The 13,283-nt window shown below is 40.1% G+C and overlaps 2 protein-coding genes across 11 annotated transcripts in view; one reads left to right on the top strand and one right to left on the bottom strand.

Moving 5' to 3' along the window:
• Positions 1-386: 386 nt before the first annotated feature.
• On the bottom strand, positions 387-1,597 carry LOC140594241 (uncharacterized). Its single transcript, XM_072724812.1, has 2 exons — positions 1,313-1,597; positions 387-1,038 (listed from the first exon to the last, which is right to left on the bottom strand). Exons 1-2 carry the CDS (start codon positions 1,595-1,597, stop codon positions 586-588), a joined length of 738 nt encoding a protein of 245 aa, XP_072580913.1. The 3' UTR covers positions 387-585.
• The window catches only part of LRBA (LPS responsive beige-like anchor protein), a 729,491-nt gene continuing 717,588 nt past the window's right edge, over positions 1,381-13,283 (top strand). For 4 of the 10 annotated variants that reach the window (XM_072724802.1, XM_072724799.1, XM_072724798.1 and 1 more), the window contains exons 1-2: positions 1,381-1,660; positions 2,277-2,717. In XM_072724802.1, the coding sequence (XP_072580903.1) occupies positions 2,502-2,717 (216 nt within the window). In that variant the 5' untranslated portion in view covers positions 1,381-1,660; positions 2,277-2,501. Of the gene's footprint in view, positions 1,927-2,276; positions 2,718-13,283 lie in introns of all 10 variants that reach the window. The other 6 variants (XM_072724804.1, XM_072724801.1, XM_072724797.1 and 3 more) reach the window with 2 other exon arrangements.

The raw sequence follows: 13,283 nt of genomic DNA, 5'->3' as shown, positions 1-13,283 counted from the left end.
GTCTGCTTCATCTTTGGAGTATTTAAATCTACCTGTGCAAAACAAGTATGTAACAAACATTTGCAATGATATGCGATTTGGCGCAGGTGAATTCATCTTAGTGTTTCTAAAAGGTGTACCGCTTTTCTGAAGATACCCCAATGCTCCGTGTCTTTTCTCGTTTACCTCCCCCCCCCTCCAAATTTCCATGAGATAGCTGAAATTCAGTTTCCTTTTCAAGCCCATGTCAAACAACCCTTTCTCTAGGCAATTATTTCGCCACTCAAACCAACATATATATATTTTTTTCTGGCTCCTCCATGGTACATCCTAACTTAATTTGACCTCACTTTTTTTTTTTTTTTGCCTCACTTTCATTTTAGGGAACGGCAAGTATATTAAACATTATTATTTTTTAAGGCCTTACGACTTCAAAGAGTACCTAAGGGTGACAAACCACGTTCTTTAACGGTATTTGTTTTTCACTAAGGCATCAGGAAGACTGTTAATAGTGGGGGTGGAGGGGAAGGCCACATCACGATGACCTGCGCTGGTTTCACTCCTAATGCAATTTATCTCTTAAGCTAATCTGAGAATGAGGCGAACCTAACTTTCACATTGGAAAATTACGAGAGGAAAAAAACCCCAGAGAGCTACAGGCAAAATGAGCCCCGCCTCCACGCTGTCCGGAGCAGCTGTCTCGGGAATCCTCCCTTCCTCAGGACGGGGGGGGAGGTCTGGCGGGGCGGCAGCTGCGAAGCAAGGAACCGTCCCCACTCCTCGTGGACACGTTCCCCCTCCCATCCTCCGCCAAGCGGCGGCAGCTGCCGGGGCATCCCGGTGGAAATGTCGCTCCAAGTCTTCGCGGCGCGCGGGCAGCAGCTGACAGCAGTCGGGGGTGGGGACTCTGCTCCCTCTGGACGAGCGCAGCAGCCTCGGTGGCTCCCGCGCTGCCGCCTCCCGGGCTCGCAGCGGTCCCTCAGGTGTCCTCCAAGTCCACGAAGACACCCTGGCAACGCGGGGGCGGGTCCTCTCCGCGCCGGGAGACCCCGTGGTAACCTGACAACAGAAGCAGCAGCAGAATCACCTCAGCAACTTGTCCGAACACCTTCCCAGGTCGGGGGTGGGAGGCGCGTGGGGGGGCGGGGGAAGACGGGGCTCCCGGAGGAGAGGTTCTTCCCGCCGCTCGGGGACGCGCCCGGCGCTGCTTGGGCGAGGCCGCCGGGGCGCCCCCCCTCCCACGTCGTCTGGCCTCCCGGCCCGCGCCGAGCACCTCCGCCCCCCGCCCGGCCCAGCGGCCCCGCGGCCCCCTCGGCCGCCCGCGCTCCCCTACCACGCCGCGCCGCGCGGCTGCCTCCGCCCCCGCCTCCGCGCCCGCCCGCCCCACCGTCCCGCGCGCTCGCGCACGCGCACGCCGCGCCCGGCGGCCCTCGGCGCTGTCATGGCGGCGGGGAGTAGCCTCAGTGGGCGCAGGGACGTCGGCGCGAGCCGTGGCGGGGCGAGCTGTCGCAGGAGCCACCTCACCGCCGCCCGCAGCCTCCGTCGCGGTGTCCACGGCGCCAGCACGGGCTGTTTTTGCAAAGGCTGAGCGCAGGGGTCGGGCGGGCCAGGAAGCCATGGAGTTCTGTGCAGCCGCGGACTCCCGGGGAGCGGACTAGGGAAACTTGGAGGCTGCGACCAGGTGCACTGACCTCTCCCTCCCTCCTCTCCGCGCCGCCGCCGCCGCCGCCGCCGCCGCCGGTCTCCCCTCCCCTCTCGCCACCGCACACAGCTCCCCGCCTCCCGCCGTCGAGCCTCAGGTGCCCGAGTGCTCCACTCCTCCCCCTGGGCCGAGCGTGGAGAGCGCTCCCCGCCCCTTTCCCCCGCCTTTTCCTGCCCTGGATCTCCGCCGCCACCTCGGTCTCGCGGCTCCCTGGCGGGGGGTGAGGACGAGTCCCGAGGGTCTGGGTGAGGAGGAACTTTCTACTGCTGCGGTAGCTCGCCCCCACCCCCCCGCCCCCGCCCCGGACCCTTCATTTTCCCCCGCCAGTTTCCCTCCCGTGCACCTGTGAGGCGAGGTAGCGCTGCGCCGGGAACCTGCGGGCGTGTGGGGGAGGAGTGAACCTGTTCGGGGGCCTGTGGAACCCGCCTTCGCCTAGGACCTGCCTTGGAGCCAGGGGGGGTAGCGGGTGGCTGGTCGGAAGGTCGCTGCTGTAACTTATCTGACGGACAGTAACGATTCCCCTCCACCCCCCTCCCAGAAAAGAACCCTTAAAACAAAACCTAGCGTATTTAACATTTATTTAATCTTCCAATAGGGTTTGGCGTTGTTGTCAGCCTCGGGGAGAGAGATTGGACAAATATTCTCCAAGAGGACGAGGGCGACGCCAAGGACTTTCCCCATCAACTGCTTCTGGGGTTTCTCCACAACTTGGAAGAGTGACCCCTTTTCGTGTCGTGTTGCGTGTGTGCGCTTACTCCTAGTGCAGCAGTTGCTGTCCCGTAGTGACTCCTAGTTGCCCTTCCTCGTGAACCAGCTAGCAATGGCTAGTGAGGACAATAATGTCCCTTCCCCGCCACCAACAGGTGATGACGGGGGAGGTGGAGGGAAAGAAGAAACCGCTGCTGAAGAGAGTGCATTGTCCCTGAAACCAGGGCTCCCCATCAGGGGCATCAGGATGAAATTTGCCGTGTTGACGGGGTTGGTTGAAGTTGGAGAAGTATCCAATAGGGATATTGTAGAAACTGTCTTTAACCTGGTAAGTACATACCTATTTTATAAGCATATATTCTCAGGGGGCTGGGGAACGAGACGTTGAAGCTGGAGCCATGTGCTTGATTCGAATTGCTGATGGCTTTTTCCATGGATAAAAGAACAAAATTCTACTGGCCTAAATGAAAGAAGTTCTTGTATTTTTCAGTTTAAGGGGAATTACGTAAATTTAAGTGCTCCAGGTTTCCTGCAAGTGAACTTTTGGGCTAAGGAAGTAGTTGTTGCTTGGAAGTATTTTTTGTGTGAGCTCAGTGGAGGAGTTTTATTATATAAACATTTTTTTTTTTTTCCCTTGGGATGTATAGCTAAGTCTGCATTTCTTTTTAACATTTTAGAGATATTTTTTTGTGACTTTTTTGGAGTTGAGAAACAAATGCTCTACATACTTCTTACTCTTGAGTCTGCCTAGGTTACATTTTGCTGTATGTTTCAAACTCAGAAGTTTTGTTCACAGGGCTGATGAAAGGTCAGTTTGCCGCAAAGTGAGTATTTATATTTTGATCAGTTTTATTTTTAGAAGTAACTAAAAAAAATTAAATTTTGGAATTAATTTAGGGTTTCATCTTGTGAAAATTGAATGGCAGTTTGAGAAGGATTGTGGCAGATGCAGTGTAATCAAACCTATTTCTTTGGTGAATGCGTGTCCAGCAGTAAAACATCTTTGGTCATTGGAAGTTGCTGGTTATATACTGTGAACTACGAATGTTATTTTTGAGAGGTGGGCATGCAGTACTTTCATTTTTTTTCTACTCCAGCCTTAGAAATGGTTATTTCTAAGGGGCCTTTTTTAGATTTCATTACTGCAACTTCTGTTGCTCATCTACTTAAAGATGAGAAGTAAATTATTCCACCTCTTCTGCCTACTTACCTGTGTTTGAAGATAACCGATGGGAACAAATATGAATATGTAATAGCTCTAATAACTGTCTAGCACCCTTCCCTTTTGCCTCTGTATTTTCAAGGTTAGGCTTGTTTTATTCCAGGGCAGTTAATTATTTCCTTCACTAGACCTTTACCAATAGTCTGGTCACCTGCAGTATGACTTCTAGAATGAGAAAGAAGCTAAGTGAAATTCGCTTACTTTTGGAATATAAAAACTTTGAACAATAGAGTATTTCTCTAACATTTGTTTGCTTATATATAAATACAGACACACAGGTACACATTTTTTAAAAACTATAATGGAAATGTTCAAATATACATAAATACAGGATAGTACTCTGGTATCCATTATTTCAACAATTACTAAAACTTTGGGGATCTAGTGTGTTTTGTGATCTTTAAAAGTTTGTAAATCTCAAAAAGATACCTGGTAAATGGATTCATTCCTTCAAAATAGACTTGAAAAATTTTTAAAAGATTTTTCTTTTTCTAAACCTCATGTACCTTGACAAACAAATTTGTGGTGCTGATACAGCCCATAATTAGTTGTTTGTGTGTGAAATACAACATTGCTCTGGCAGAAGGAGGATTCAAACTCCTTTGTTCGTTAGAATGCCTCCTATGAAGGTAGATGACCAAACATGAGTCACCTGCATTCTATTAAGGAGAATCCAAATTCTGTAGTAATGGTTTGCTTATATACTGCTTAGATTTGTAGGCCTGGTAGGGATATAAGATTATCGGTTACATCCTGCACAGCTACTTGTTTTCATAGTAATAGGTGTCCAGTAAAAAGGAGAGGGAAAATCTGTTCAGTTATACCTCTTTACTGTCATTCTCGCTCATGCAGAGCACGGGATTAGATTAGTTCCTCCCTTAAAATACTTCTCATGTTCTTTCATGGATCTGTAGGGTCTTGGCTGGTCTTTAGAAAATCTTGAGAACTGAAATTTTGGGAATCTGATAAGCCAGTCCATCTCAACATTTTTAGTACTACAGCACCTAAATATTTCCTGGTAGTTATTAGCTTTGATCTTAATTCTGCTCAAAGAAGGAAATGACATTAATAATCATGATTTTATAGAGGTTGTGACTTGTATTTACTATGTGCCAGGCAATGGGCCAAATGCTTTACATGTTTTTAAATTCCCCTTTCAACAACTGTTTAATATATATCTCATTTTATAGATGAGGAGACTGAGACACTGAAAGGTTGAATAGATTGCCTGTAATTTGGTGATTCTTAGAATGGCAACCTTTCCAGGGGTACATCTTTCTCTTGAGTTGATATAGAATTGTTTGCTTCTCTCAGCAGGTATTTATAGCTCAGGCGTAACTTTCCTCAATATAAGGATACAAAAAACACTGGTCCTACTAAATATTAATGATGAAATAAATCTCCATCAGAAGAATTCATTTCTTTTTTTTTTTTTTTTTTTTAAGAGAGAGCATGAGTTGGGGGGTTTGGGAGGGGCAGAGTCAGAGGGAGAGGGAGAGAATCTTAAGCAGACTTCACCCTGAGCCCAGAGTCAGATGTGGAGATGGATCTCATGACCCTGAGGTCATGACCTGACCTGAATCAAGAGTCAGAGGCTTAACTGACTGTACCACCCTCATTTCTTCCTCTAACATTCAAATAGCTTTCACAAAACTGCTTTAAAAAGTAAAAAACTGCTTAAAAGCAAAAACGTTTTTCTGGTCATTCAGTTGTTTTTTTTACTAGGCATTTGGATGTAGAAAGCTTATCATTAACATTTTTTATAGTCACTATATTGTGTTAAAATTTATAAAATTGTGGAAAATAGAATACAGACAGAAGAATATGTAATATGTGTAAGTAATAAACTCTAAATCTTCCATCTAACTTAATCAGTATATTACCAATTTCACTGAATCTTTGTGTGTGTTCCTCCTTTATCTTATCTTCACTGGAGTTTTCATTAGTAAGTTTAACTAACATTTATAGCTATCATAACTTTTTCTGGCATTTTGTTAAATGCCAGATTATGTCCTACTGTTGCTTTTTTACTGATTACATATTAGCTACTTTAATAATATTTGTGCTGTTAAAATTAAACAACTTCCCTTCCCTTGGAGTTGTCCAAATTAGTAATAGAGCCATACATTAAGAGATCTTTACAAAGTACTGTGTCCTAACTTTGCTAATGTAGCTTGGCCTTATTGTAACTTGATCAAAATGCCTTTGAAATTTACCACTGTTTTTATAATTTCTTTTGCAAGTCTGTTTGATGGGTAAGTTTTGGTTAATAGTACAAGTGAATTCAAGTGTTTCAAACTTTTAGTCAACTTTTACATTTTTCTTGTTGCAACTTAAAACCATTTCATTTTGTTTTTATCTGTATGCTAAAATAATTTGTCAAGACGTTTGGACCCAGAGTAATTAATGTATTGGCATGTTTTCAGGAACTTGCTGAGTTTAAGGTTTCTATCAGGTCTTTAAAAGTATTCAGTTCAAGGATATTGTTTCCCATGGGCTAGTGACAAATACATGTTTTAATGAAATTTGTTTAAAAAGTATATGATTTTCATTAAAATGTTAAAGCTTAGAAGGTAGAATGTAACTTTTCATGACTCATTATATGTCATTTGGTATAGGTCTTGCTAAAGATATTAACGGTACAAACTTTTAATACCTCCAGGAACTGAGAATATCACATAGAGGCTCTGTTAGTATTGACTGTGGACTTAAAGGGGCAGCTTCTATTCCATTCTGGTTGGTTGTTGGACTGTGGTAATAGGGGCCCAATAGTCTCTCATACCTTTTGATTTTTCAGGAAGAATTGGAAATTTAGATTTTAAATAACATTTTAAAATGTCCAATTAAATGTTATAGACTACTGTGTGAAACCTATAAAATTTGAGGGAGTTATTTTTCAAGCCTTTATATGAACGTTTATTAGATAATGACACAAGATGCTTGTTAATGTGTTCCCCCAACAACCCCCATGAATTTGTATATCATGTTATAGGTAATAGAAAACTTGAGCTGGTTTTAAACACAATAAAAAGGATTTATAGTCTCCAAGTCCAAAGGTAGGACAAGACTGACAGTTACACAGTAATGTTAAAGATCAGTTTCTTTCTGTTTCTGTTCTGCTTTCTTCAGTCTGTTGCTGTTCTTCTCACGATTGTAGGATGGCTGCCAGTGATGGTTGGGGCCATATATATTTTTGTTCACATCTCGGGGGAGAGAGCCTCACTGTCCTAACATTCCAGATAAGAGTACTGACTGGATTACTGAACTAGTGACTGTGGCTATTGAAATGGTTGATTGGCTTAAGCAAACCTAGGCCAGGATGGGGTTAATTTTCTTTGAAGTGTATGGCCTCTCTGGGGAGAGGTGGATACACAAATGAAAATCTGGGTAAGAAATGGAAGGGTAGGGGTGCCTGGGTGGCTCAGTTGGTTAGGTGTCTGATTTTGGCTCAGGTTCTGATCTTGGGATCCTGGGCTCCAATCATGTGTTGGGCTCCATGCTGGATGTAGAGCCTGCTTGGGATTCTCTCTCTCTCTCTCTCCTGTCTCTTTCCTGCTTGTGTGCACACATGTTCTTGCTCTCTCAAAATCTTAAAAAAAAAAAAAAAATTGAAAGGATAAATGGATAGTTGGATAAACAAGCAACGATGTCCATTATTCTTTCAAATGCATGATAAGGGATCCCTGGGTGGTGCAGCGGTTTGGCGCCTGCCTTTGGCCCAGGGCGTGATCCTGGAGACCCGGGATCGAATCCCACATCGGGTTCCCGGTGCATGGAGCCTGCTTCTCCCTCTCTCTCTCTCTCTCTTTGACTATCATAAATAAATAAAAAAAAAACAAAAACAAATGCATGATAATATAATAGTAATATGTTTGTTTAAAGAGAAAAAAATTCATTCATTAACTCAATATCCTATTGTGATTTTGAGCAAGTTTTTAAAAACCCTTTGTGCCATAGTTTTTCCTGTGTACAATAGGGAAACTACACTGTAGCCAGGATTAAATGAATAAATACTTGTAAAGCACTTAAAATAACATGTGGCACATTGCTATTATAAGTATTGATATTATTTTAATATTTGTAGTTTTAGATAAGTCATCATATACCAACCTTATTTTTTATTTCTGTATAGCTATTACTAGCCTTTTTGGCTCTGCAATATATTATGTAGTTCTTTTGAAATATACTTAATAGCCATTGTGATTTTTTAGAAATGATTTGCTTTTAAACACCTTTGTTGAAATTTACATACCGTAGAAAATCATTTGTTTTAAGTATGCAATTTAGTGATTTTTATTAAGTTTACAGAGCTGTGCAGGCATTACCACAATCTAATTTTAGAACATTTACATCCTGTGTTCAAGATGTTTCATAGTTTAAGCTCTTGCATTTAGGCCTGTGATCCATTTTGAGTTGATTTATTAAAAAAGAATTTAAGTAATTTCTACACCCAGCATGGGGCTTGAATTCATGATCCCAGGATCAAGAGTCTCATGCTCTTCTGACTGAGCCATCCAGGTGCCCCCATTTTGAGTTGATTTTTGTATGATGTGATAGAATGATAAGATAGGGTCTAAATTCATCTTTTTGTATATGGATGTTACTGCTCTTTGTTGAAATGGGTATTCTTTCCCACTGAATTATCTTTGCACCTTTGTCAAAAATCAGTTGACCATAAGTGTAAGTTCCTTTGATCTGTCTGTTCTTTACTACTGCCCCACTGTCTTAATTACTAAAGCTTTGTAGTAAGTATTGAAATAGAGATGTGTGTCCTTTTACTTTATTCTTTTTTTTTCCCAAGGTTATTTTGGCTATTTTCTGTTCTTTGCATTTACATATTAATTGTCGGATTAGTTTATCAGTTTCTGTGAAAAAGCAAGCTGGGATTTTGATGGGGAGTTGTTGAATCTATAGGTAACTTTGAGGAATGTTGAGTTTTCCATTCCGTGAATACGGACTGTCTTCCCATTTATCAAGGTCTTTCTTAATTAATGAATGTTTTATATTTTCAGTGTATGAGGAGATGAATTATTTGAATTAAAAGTTTTTTTTTGTTTTTTTGCTATCAAAATACTTCTTTAGGTAGCTTTGTGCATTGAAATTTCTAGAAGTGGACTAAATGGTTCAAAGTATATAACATTTATATAGATCATGAGTGGATATTGTTTATTAATGTTGATAATTAAAAGGAATTTAGGTAAATTGATGAATTTTAAAACCTTTATAGTTTCTTGGAGGTGATGGAATTAATCATTTAGGTCCCTGCAGGTTTTGTTAGGAACAAAACAAAATAGTTTTGTTTCCATTTAAATTGGTCCACTTTAAACTGAGAAGTCATTTGGAAAACTGAAAAATCAGAATTTTTCTTTTGTTTGTGAATTAATAGAAAAAGAAAGCTTTTGTTTTTCATACTGACCTAGCTAAACTTATCTAGTATATTTAATTTTTATATTATGAGGTATCTCTTTCCACACATAAATCCTTTAAAATATTTTTAATAGTTTCTGTATATGTGAAGGAAAAATATCCAGAGTGCATTTGTTTTACAGTACTTAGATAATAAATTGTTTTATTTATCTTTATACTCTAGAACTTTTTACAGTGTTTGATACTTCAAAAATGTTTGTTAAAAAAAAAAGTTTGTTAAATTAAGTGGAAATATCCCAATCTTATCATTTAATAAATTACAGTCATTAGCCTAATTTTATTGTTCTTTTCTGAAAAAGATGTGTTGTTCAGAACTTAATCCATATTTCTTTTACTATTTTCTATTATGAAGTTACTTTTTATGTAGATTGCATTTTTCTTTGTACAGTTTTGAGATACTTCAATATCTGTTTTATCACTAAGGAACAAATTTTGTTAACTTATTTTCAGAATAGTCTCTTATAACTTCTTAGTTTTTTCCTTTTCTCTAGTATTATTTCATGTAATCGGCTATATACTCAGAAACTTCTATGTAGTGAGTCTTACTAGTGAGTCTTTGGCTTAAAAGCTGTTGGGACAGCTTTATGTTAAAAAGATTTTAACATAAATCATTTTTAAAAAAGTGTTGGTTTTATGTTAATACATGAAACTTAAAAAAAAGTCCTGATAATAATATGATAGTCAATCAGTTTCAAATTGGTGTCAACAAATCTAGGGGTGCCTGGCAGGCTCAATTGGAAGACCTTGCGATTCTTTTTTTCTTTTTTTTTTTTCTTTTTTAAAAAGACTTTTATTTATTTGAGAGAGAGAGAGAACACAAGTGGAGAAAAGGGGCAAGAGGAAGAGGGAGAAGCAGACTCCTGAGCAGGGAGCCCCATGTGGGGCATGATCCTGGTATCATGACCTGATCTGAAGGCAGATACTTAACCCCACTGGGCCACTCAGGTGCCTCGAGCTTATGATTCTTGATCTTGGGGTTGTGAGTTTGGGCCCCACATTGGGTGTAGAAATTACTTAAAAAAACTTTCTAGAAACAAAGTAGGCATGCATTTTAGAGGCTCATTGGTATCTAAAATGGAGAAAAACTATTATTATTATTTTTTTTTGAGAAAAACTATTATTAAAGAAAATTATATAAAGGTATTATAAAATGATTAATATTGTTATCACTAACTCATTTTCTTACATCAAATTGCTGTGAAATTGATAGACATTAGGCAGACACAAGATCCATAGCATTTTTAGATAATTTTCCTTATTGGAGGCATGAGTGGATAGGCAAAGTAGTGCCAGTGGCCAGAAGTGTGAGTGGGTGATTTTGTCAGTTTACTAAAACATTAGGTAGATTTACAGTTCTTAATCTATTTCAAAGACTTTTTGGGTTCAGTTTTTATTTTCAGAGTTGGTAAGATGATCTCTGGCTCTTGAGGTAGGGGAAACTGTGATAGGCTTTTGAGTTTGAAATTAAATTTTTTTTGCGTTATCATAGCAATATCTAAGACTTACTGAGCATGCCAGGCTCTGTTTGATGTGTGTATTAACCCAATTCATACAATTTACATAGGTGTTTCTACCAAAATGCCTTGTGTTTTTGCAAAAGCAGACTAAGAAACAGGATTTATGGGGGAAAATAGGATTGGGGTGGGCCATTCAAAACCTGTGGCACCTTGTGACCAGAATACTAACAAAATCAATAATAATCTTGGATGAAAATACTATCAAGGTTAAATCTCTACTAGTATTTTCATGTTAGCATCACATTCACTTTGTGGTAGTAACCCTGGAGCTCATGCTTCCTTCATTGATATGTAGGCTTTGTTATTTTAGTTCTGATAGACAACATTTTTATCAGTATTAAATATGTGATCTACAGTGTAGCTTTCCTCATTAATTCATTGTTTTAATACAGTGAGGAATGTTTTTGTGGTTTTTCATTTGTATTTGCAGATTGTTGGATATTAAAATTGTAGAAAAAGCATACTAGTTCTTGGAGTCATTAACCCAGGTACTATTTGCATTAAAGGAAAGCAGTTCTGAAGATTTTTATGTTTTTCATAAAATCTTTGCATATTGCCAAGTTATTCTTTTTAATTCTTTTGGAAAAAATTATGTATGAACCAGGATCATATCCACACCATTCCTACATTATTCTACTCTGCAATTCAAGGCAAAGATGTAAGTTGTGTAGAAGATACTGTGCTATTACAATATTCATTTTATAAATGGTGAAACTGAGGCAGAGTATATGTAGTTTGCTTAAGTCATTGCTGAGATTCAAGTCCAGGGAGTCCACAACCTCAACTGTTAACCACTAGGTCATATATGGTCTATAACTACAAAAACCTTTAAATGTAAAAAAGTGGCTTAAGGCATCTTTCAATTTTGTATTTGAATAGTAACTCTGGGAAAGTAGATTGTTTATGAGCTGCCTAATATAGTCAAGATTTGCCTTATGAAAGGTAGGGTTATCCACCCCACCCCCCCATTTAAATACCTAAAATGCATGTTAGGAAAAGAGAGGTTTTAGTGAATATGATTTTTATTTTTATTTTTTGAATGTGATTAAAAAATATTTATTTATTTATTTATGAGAGACACAGAGAGGCTGAGACATAGGCAGAGGGAGAAGCAGGCTCCCTGCAGGGAGCCCGATGTGGGACTCCATCCTAGATCCCAAGATCCTGCCCTGAGCCAAAGGCAGATGCTCAACCATTGAGCCAGGTGTCCCTTGAATGTGATTTTTAGATTGGATGGAATTAATGACATAGTTAAACATTATACAAGATAGTGGAATTTGCTTCTTTACTTTCATGGTTAAGATTTAATTAGCTTAGGGGTGCCTGCGTGGCTCAGTCAGTTAAGCATCTGCCTTTGCTTCAGGTAATGATCCCAGGGTCCTGGAATTGAACCTGTGTCTCCTTGGACTCTCTGCTCATCAGGGAGCCTACTTCTCCCTTTCCCTCAGCCCCTTCCCCTGCTCATATTTTCTCTTGCTCTCATGTACTCTCTCTCTCATGCACTCTCTCTCAAATAAAAAAAAAAAAATCTTTTTTTTTAAAGATTTTAAGATTTTAATTTTTTATTTTTTGAATGTGATTAAAAAATATTTATTCATCAGAGACAGAGAGAGGCACAGACATAGGCAGAAGGAGAAATAGTCTCCCTGTGGGGAGCCTGATGCAGGACTCCATCCCAGGACCCTGGGATCACGACCTGAGCCAAAGGCAGATGCTCAACCAGCATCTGAGCCATCCAGGTGCCCCTCAAATAAAAAAGCTTAGCTTCCAGAATTGAAATGACCTTGTATATCAATCCTATAAGAAAGTGGATTTTTGGGGTGCTTGGATGCTACCCTTGTGTAGCACAAGTGTGAAGGTGATGACCAGAGTGAGAACTGGTGAAGAGCAGCACTTAGAAGCCAGGTAGTGGGCATGAAGGAGTGGCCAGGGGGAAAGGAGGAGCACCAGGAGGGCTGGGGCACAGAAGTCAGGCAGAAAAGAGTCTGAGGACAGAGAAAATGACCAATCATGTCAAACATCGTCACATTCTAGAAGACTCCATCCTCAAAAAATAAAAAAATAAACTACAAAGGGACATACTTCAGAAGTAGAACCAAGAAATAGAGTGAAATGCAAGACACACATATGAGCCAACCACATAGTAAACATTAGTAAATCTAAGAAATATGAAGAAATATTCCTGTTCTCCAATATTCAGTGTCTCTGACTACAGGTTGTTTCATCCTGTGAAAGTCAAGCATTCTGTGATAAACTCAAGCATGGCTGTGTGATTTCCCTTGATCCATGAAATATGAATGGAAGTGACATGTCACTTGGGAGCAGACACTCTAAGAGCCTCAAAGTTCAATACTGTACAAAGTTTGAGGAAGGGAATGGCAAGAGATAAGCCAAGATCCAGGTTAGTTATCTGTCATGTTAAGGAACTTGGCCTTTACCCAGAAAAGAATGAGAAACTAACTATAGAAAGATTTTGAAAGGAAAATCAAACGGTCAGATTTTAACTTTACACAAAATACTGCAGGAGTTGTGGAGAGTATTTAGAAGAAGACACCAGAGAAGCAGAAATACCAGCAGGTAAGCTACTGTAACTATACAGGAAAAAAAGTGTTGAGTACTGAACGGGTGCAGTATACTGAAGATGTAGAAGACAGGAGTAAAGAAATATTCACTATCCCAAATCATATTCCCAAACACCAATATTTAAATTAATTACCCAGAATTATCG

Source organism: Vulpes vulpes, chromosome 10 (assembly GCF_048418805.1).
Source record: "Vulpes vulpes isolate BD-2025 chromosome 10, VulVul3, whole genome shotgun sequence".
Taxonomy (NCBI): Eukaryota; Metazoa; Chordata; class Mammalia; order Carnivora; family Canidae; genus Vulpes; species Vulpes vulpes.
This window is presented reverse-complemented; position numbering and strand designations above follow the sequence as displayed.